At 58.6% G+C, this 7,025-nt stretch overlaps 1 protein-coding gene across 1 annotated transcript in view; it reads left to right on the plus strand.

Annotated features, from left to right (window-relative positions):
* CUEDC1 (CUE domain containing 1) overlaps window positions 1–7,025 on the plus strand; it is a gene marked incomplete at its 5' end in the record, with an annotated part of 21,462 nt that overhangs the window by 9,116 nt on the left and 5,321 nt on the right. Inside the window, 6 exons of the mRNA XM_010852946.1 lie at window positions 661–787; window positions 1,482–1,674; window positions 2,746–2,829; window positions 4,577–4,648; window positions 5,399–5,492; window positions 6,554–6,612. Coding sequence (XP_010851248.1) covers window positions 661–787; window positions 1,482–1,674; window positions 2,746–2,829; window positions 4,577–4,648; window positions 5,399–5,492; window positions 6,554–6,612 — 629 coding nt within the window. The remainder of the gene's footprint in view (window positions 1–660; window positions 788–1,481; window positions 1,675–2,745; window positions 2,830–4,576; window positions 4,649–5,398; window positions 5,493–6,553; window positions 6,613–7,025) is intronic.

The following is a 7,025-nucleotide window of genomic DNA, read 5'->3' on the forward strand; positions in this document are numbered from 1 at the left end:
GACAGCCCAGCCCTCCCCAATGTCGGTTTGCCTGGGTCTGCTTGCCCTCTGGGGACCCTGGTGTCCCCATGTCTCCCGATCCCAGCAAACCGACATTGGGGAGGGCTGGGCTGTCAGCCGCCCTGGGTGTCTGTTCCCTGGAACACACCTGTCACTCAGCACCCAGGAGCTCGTATTATCCTGGATGCTAGAGACAGAAGGCTGAAGGGCTGTGACCCCTGCATCCGTGTCCAGATCCACAACACCCAACATGAGCTCTGCGAACGCAGACCTCTCTAGGCCCAAAGACCTTTTGTTTGTTTGTTTGGCCAAGATACATGTGGCATCTTACCTCCCTGACTAGGGATCGAACCTGCACCCTTGCATTGGAAGGTGAAGTCGTAGCCCCTGGACTGCCGGGGAAGCCCCTAGGCCCAGAGACCTTGCAGACACTGGGTGGCTGGAAGCAGTGAGTGTGTGGCACAGTGGCATCCAGGCCCAGAGGCGATGGGTCAGCCAAGGCCTGGCTGAGAGGGGAGCTAGAGGGCTGGGCCTCTGCTGGAGGCAGCTGGAAGCTTGGGCGCATGGGTGCCATTCTGAGTAGGATCCCGGGGTGATGGGCTGGGACACCTGTGTGTGGGCCTGACTGTTCCCTCCTCATCCTCACTTGTCGCCCTCCAGCATCGACGTGCTGGGCTCTGCACCCCCTTCCAGCCTGAGGCGTTACCGAAACTGGAACCCCCCGCTGTTGGGAAACCTCCCCGAAGACTTTCTCCGCATCCTGCCCCAGCAGCTGGACAGCATACAGGTAACAGGGGTCCCCCCGCTCCCAGCCTGTGCAGCGTCTCTGTGTTAGCGCCAGTCACTGACCCTCCCTGACATTTAAGCCCTGGGGTGGTAGGGAAAGAAGGCTGAACCAAAAGCCTCCTTCCCCATCGGGGCCTGTAAGCTTTCCCCTTCCGTTCAGGAAGGGGACCGCCCTGAGGATGCTCTTTGACGACCGGCATCAGCCTAGGCTGGCAGGAGGTGGGCAGGGGCAGGGGTGGGGAATCATTCAGTGGCAGAAAGGCAGAGCACCTTCCTTCCTTCCTTCCTTCCTTCCCCGGGGAAAGGGCCAGGGTGCTTCTCCCCAGACGCTGGCCCTTGCAAGCAGTCTCCTCTGAGATGGCCAGGACAAGCAAAGTATGAGTATGGGGACCCTGAGCTATTTGAAGATCACTCTTCAGGACTATTCAGGTTTTGACAAAGGTTTTGGTGGGAAGGTCCAAGGTGCCAAGCTGGGGAGGTGGGGGGTAGTTCTTAAGCCCCTGATGCTTCCTCAGCACAGAGGGCTCTGGTCTGTTGAGTCTCGGCTAACAACTCGATCTGGGTAGAGGAGGTCCTGGCCACAGGGCGTGGCCGCAGCATCCTGGGAAGGACACGTGTACCCTCGGTGTGCATGGGTGTTGGCGCAGCGCGCGCCCTTGTGAGTAGGTGGTCCACATGCTTGCTCCCTTCCTCAGGCCACCTCCAGGGGCTCCAAGCTCGCGAGCACGGAGGGAAGCCTGCCCCCCGCAGCAGGGCCTGAGCCCCGGGACCAGGAGAGCCGCTGGAAGCAGTACCTGGAGGACGAGAGGATTGCACTCTTCTTGCAGAACGAGGAGTTCATGAAGGAGCTGCAGCGCAACCGCGACTTCCTGCTCGCCCTGGAGAGAGGTGGTGCCCTGGGGGGGGTGCTGCAGCCGCGCTGGGGCTAAGGCAGGGCCATGTCGGCTTTAGCCTGGGGCTCTGAGCTGGAGGTCTGAGTTGTCCAGGTGAAAGTGTGAAAGTGTTAGTCACTCAGTCAGGTCGTGCTCTTTGCAACCACATGGACTGTAGCCCGCCAGGCTCCTCTGTCCATGGGATTCATACTGGAGTGAGTTGCCATGCCCTCCTCCAGGAGATCTCCCCGACCCAGGGATGGAACCCGCGTCTCTCACGTTCCCTGTACTGGCAGGCAGGTTCTTTATCATTAGTGCCGCGTAGGAAGCAGAGTTCTGCTCACAGGGACTGGAGTCACCAGGACTTAGTGGGAGAGCGGGGCGCCCTCTGGGCTCTGCCCCTCCTTGTCCCCCCCACATTTCTGCTCTGTGCCAGGCGCTGGTGTCTGCCCTGTGTGACTGGAGCTCCAGCAGTAGAGGGACTGTGTAGGTGGGTGCCAGGGTGCATTCCTCCCTGAGCAAAGGACATTAGAGCAGGGCCTCTGGAGGGTTTGCGTATGTTGGGGTTGTCTCTGGGCCAAGGATCCTACTCCCCCGAGCCTGGCTGCCTTCCCCCTTTAGAGTGGGAAGGGGGTGGCATACAGCGAGGGGCCTGTGGGAGAGGGGTGTTGTGCGTACAGGTGTGTGTGACTAGCAGTGTGTTTTGGTCAGAAGCATGGTGTGCAGGGGAACGTCTGGCCTGGGACAGGAGCCGAAGGCTGGCCCCAGCTCCGCAGTAAAGATGCTGGTGGGAGTCTCCAGGCCTTTCCTTTTAGATGAAGGGCTGGACGATCCAGTTTCTCACGGGCCTCTTGATTTTGACACTCTGACATTCCAGGCAGTTGTCAGGGCAGTGCTTTCTGTGTCTTTGAGAGTTCTGGTTCTTTGAGAACCCATAGGTGTCACGTGTGCACATGTGTGTGTGTGTGTGTGTGTGTGTGTGTTGTGGCGGGGGGTGATTCTCAGGGTTTGGCCTCCAACCACCTCTCAGCTCAGGTGGCCCCGGGTGGGAGCTAGCTCCCCTGACCAGACTGTGGACCTTTTCCAGATCGACTGAAATACGAGTCCCAGAAATCTACATCCAGCAGCGTGGCCGTGGGAAATGACTTTGACTTTCCCTCTCCTGTCCCAGGTAACCTTCCCTTGCCTGAGAGAGAGAGAGGCCTGGAGGGTGTAGGGGGCTCACAGCCCAGGGGTGTCTGCATATTTGGAGTTTGGAGAGAGGGTGGGGAACAGGCTGCAGAGGATGATTCTGCCCTATCAGCATACGCCCTGAGGGGTGAGCCGGGCCCTCCACTCGGCAGCCCTGGTTCCTGCCAACCCGGCGGCTGCTGGAGCCCTCACCTGGGGCCTGCCTGCAGACTGGCTCCACTCCTTAGAGGCGCTTGGAGCCTGGGCAAGAATGGGACACAGCACACCACATAATGTCCCATCGGGTGCTGGGGGTGGCAAGGGACTCAGAGACCAGGCACTGCCCTGGGGGAGCTTATGGTCTTGTGGGGAGTGCAGGAGATGCCTCTAAGAAACAGGGAGCCCGAACCAGCAAAGCGGAGGACACACTTGTTAATTATAGCAAGCACATGCTGGGCGACAGGGAGGATCCATCTGGGGAAGGTTCATTCATTCATTCGGTAGCTGGGGAATATCTCCCCCCAGGCCAGGCCCTGCCTTAGTATTGGAGGAAGAGAATTTTTAAAGTTTCATATACAAGACGGTGAGAAGCAGGAATTGCCCAAGTGGCTGAAGGAGGGCCCAGGGTGGACGGCAGGCTACTGGGTTGCACGGATGGGGGTGGAGCTGGAGCTGGGAACCCCTCGAGAGCCCCGGTTCCACTCTCAACATCTGGATTCTGTGTGTATGTACAGTGGCCCTGGTCAGCCGGTGCCCACCATGCACACATGGGCCTCCCGCCTCAGAGGAAGAATGTGCAGCTTTTGCCCCAAACAGATCTTGCATTGAGTGGTGGAGTGGGGGAGGGGGGCAGAAGGAGGGGGAACTCAGTTGATCCCAGCCCGGAGAAAGAAAATCCCGTGGAACTGATTCATAAGCAACAGGCTGGGAGCTTAGGCCCCACCAGATGTGCAGTGGGGGGTTTAACGGCAGCCGCATGTCCTTGATCCCGAATTAACCATAGACACCGGGATGGCTGAGATGGATCAGAATGACTCACAGGGACTTAGTGGACAAGGTGACTCGGGATTAGCGTGGGGACCTTAGGAGGGCCGTGAGGGACCCAGGTGGGTGCTGAGTGATCCGAGAGACTCCGGCCGGCCGGCTGGGTTCTGACTTAGGGACTCGCCCCATTCTCGTTCCTGCTGATGGCCTAACGAGTCAGAAGCTCCGTGTCTGGGGGAGTCATGGAGAGGTGGACCCTGGCCAGGGGAGAAGGGCATCCCCACGGCGGGGGCCTGCTGTGTGCCCTGAGCCTCCTTCCACTGCCGTGTTAATTCTCACACCGCGTCAGGATGCAGGCCGGCCGGCCACGTGCGCGTGAACTTTGAACAGCCTGTAGGGGTGCGGGGGAGGCCCCGGTGCCTAGCATCTGGTAGCTTCCGTGATGTGAACACTCCAGTCACAGCTGATTTCAAGCTCCCAAAGAGCCTTCACGGGACACAAAGCGGTCAGAGGAGCAGACAGCTGGGAGCCAGCCCTCCACACATAGTTTTTACAGAAAAGGGGAAAGTGAGACTTGGATGAGGAAGGAAGCAAATGCTCGTTGAAGCCTAGAGTGACTCCCTGCCTGAAGCTCCCTCCGGATGAGGGAGGAGGGTGGGGCTGAGCCCCTGTGCTGGGGAGACAGTCCTGACCCACCGCCTCGGGCCTCGACCAGGGCACTGTCGCTCTCCAGCTGGCCCTCAGCGATGTCTTCCCCCTTCCAGGAAACAGCGATGCCAGCCCCGCTGTGTCTGAAGATGCCTTATTCAGGGACAAGTTGAAACACATGGGAAAATGTGAGTCTGGCCCATGCCCCCTCCCCAGCTGTTCCCAAACAGGCCTGTGGCTTCCTGGGAGGGGAGGGAGCCACCTGGCATTGTTAATGCCTGCTGATTCTTGGTGAACCAAAGTGACATTTTAATCACTGACTGGCTCCCTCCGCTTCCCTGCCTCACTTCCCTGTGCAGCTGAGTCTGGATATAAATTAAGTTTTAAATCCTCTTGACCCAGCTGTCTGCAGAAAAATAATATTGTACTGGGACCACCTCCCCACCCCACCCTACCCCACTTTAGAGTTCACATTCTCTGTGCTTTGAGGCTACTGCTTGGCCAGGGCCAACCGAGTAGGGAAGCCAAGCTCGGTCCACTTTCTGTGAGTGGGAGGCCCGCCGGGTCAGTGGCCTCTTCCCGTGGAGTCCCGCCAGCCTGGGCATGCCTTCACATCCCCTTCTGTCCCCACAGACACAGCCATGCGTGAATGAGGCTGCCATGCCCTCAGGCCCCATTTCAGAGAGAGTCTCGGATTCGTCATGGACATCCCAGAGCCAGCTCTGGAGGTGGACGGGGGAAGACGGGGAGGTGGCCAGAGAGAAAGCCCAGATGCATGGCTGTCTGTCCCAGCGGGGCCAGGAGGAGCACCCAGATCTCCGCTGCAGGCGGCCGGCCCTGCTCGTGCTCTCAGTGGCCTGAGCTGCCCCTGCAGTAACCCCCCCACCAGCCTGCCCAGGTCCTGGGGACTGCCGGCTCACAGGTCTCTTTGTCCCCAGCCACCCGGAGGAAGCTGTTTGAGCTGGCCAGGGCCTTCTCGGAGAAGACCAAGATGAGGAAGTCAAAGAGGAAACACTTGCTGAAGCATCAGTCGTATCCTTGTCCAGCCTGGCACTGGGCAGCGGTGCCGGTGGATGCCAAGGGCACGGAACCCCGCGCTGTGCTCCTTCGGGCCACGCCCTCCCCAGGAGTGGGACGGGCCTTCCCGCGCCCCTGCCGTCTCCACGGGGAGCCTTATCTCTGGGTGTCATTTCTTGACACCCCCACCCCCCACCCCTGGCGTGGGGAGCAGGCCAGTGTCAACCCGCTGTGGGCTCAGAAGTCGTCCTACCACTTTTTAACTTCTTCTCTGGGGTCATCTTGGGAGAAAACTTGGTTCTTCCATCTAAATCAGCAAACCTTTCCCTGATTTCTTAAGTTGAATTGCTCCACAGACCTTCCCATCTTCTCATTTCACAGATGTTGGTCCTGCCTTCTCACTCTTAGTTCCTCCACAATTTTACCCAGATTCCCACCCATGCTCATTAGACAGGGCCCAGGATATTAGATGCTGAGCGGCTAAGTGAAGTGAAGAAGTGAAATCGCTCATTCATGAGCGACTCTTTGTGACCCCATAGACTGTAGCCCACCAGGCTCCTCCGTCCATGGGATTTCCCAGGCAAGAATACTGGGGTGGGTAGCCCTTCCCTTCTCCGGGGATCTTCCCAACCCAGGGATCGAACCCAGGTCTCCTGCATTGCAGGCAGATGCTTTACCAGCTAAGCCACCAGGGAAGCCCAAGGATACTGGAGTGGGTTGCCATTTCCTTTTCCAGGGGATCTTCCCTAGGGGTGGAACCCACGTCTCCCGCATTGCAGGCAGACTCCTTACCCTCTGAGCCACCAGAGCAGCCAAAGAAGAACAGAAAGAAAGTTGTCCCCAGAGATGAGAGCCGGGTGAGAGAGTCAGGGCCTGGCTACTCAGTTGACCTCCATAAAAGGAGCCTGTGGGAGGTACTGGGGCATTGTCAGGGGATAAGGCTGGTATGAGGGAGGCCTCCTGAGCTCTGGCTGGGAGGTAGAAGGCCAAGGCCAGGGCCAGGGAGTGGGGAGGCCTGGGAGCCCCAAAGCAGTGCCCACCAACCCCTGGGATAGTTTTCCTGAACGGCCCGGCAGGCTGGGGGCTGCGGCATCAACAGCCAATCTCCTGGATGACGTGGAGGGCCATGCTTATGGTAAGGTAGAGAGGGCAGGGAGGCTAGAGCTTTGAGTTGCCATGATGGGTAGTCCTCCAAGAGTAGGGCCTGGGTGTTTCACAGGTGAACCCAACCTGTTAGGGCAGGGGCTCCTAACTACGGGACACGTATCAGGGTTGGTGGGTAGCTGACCCAAAGAAATCGGTCCCCCCAACTTGGTCCCACTTTATCGACTACACCAAAGCCTTTGACTGTGTGGATCACAGCAAACTGGAAAATTCTTCAAGAGATGGGAGTACCAGACCACCTGACCTGCCTCCTGAGAAACCTCTTTGCAGGTCAAGAAGCAACAGTTAGAACTGGACATGGAACAACAGACTGGTTCCAAATTGGGAAAGGAGTACATCAAGGCTGTATATTGTCACCCTGCTTATTTAACTTATATGCAGAGT

Source organism: Bison bison, unplaced genomic scaffold (assembly GCF_000754665.1).
Source record: "Bison bison bison isolate TAMUID 2011002044 unplaced genomic scaffold, Bison_UMD1.0 scf7180017864317, whole genome shotgun sequence".
Lineage (NCBI taxonomy): Eukaryota > Metazoa > Chordata > Mammalia > Artiodactyla > Bovidae > Bison > Bison bison.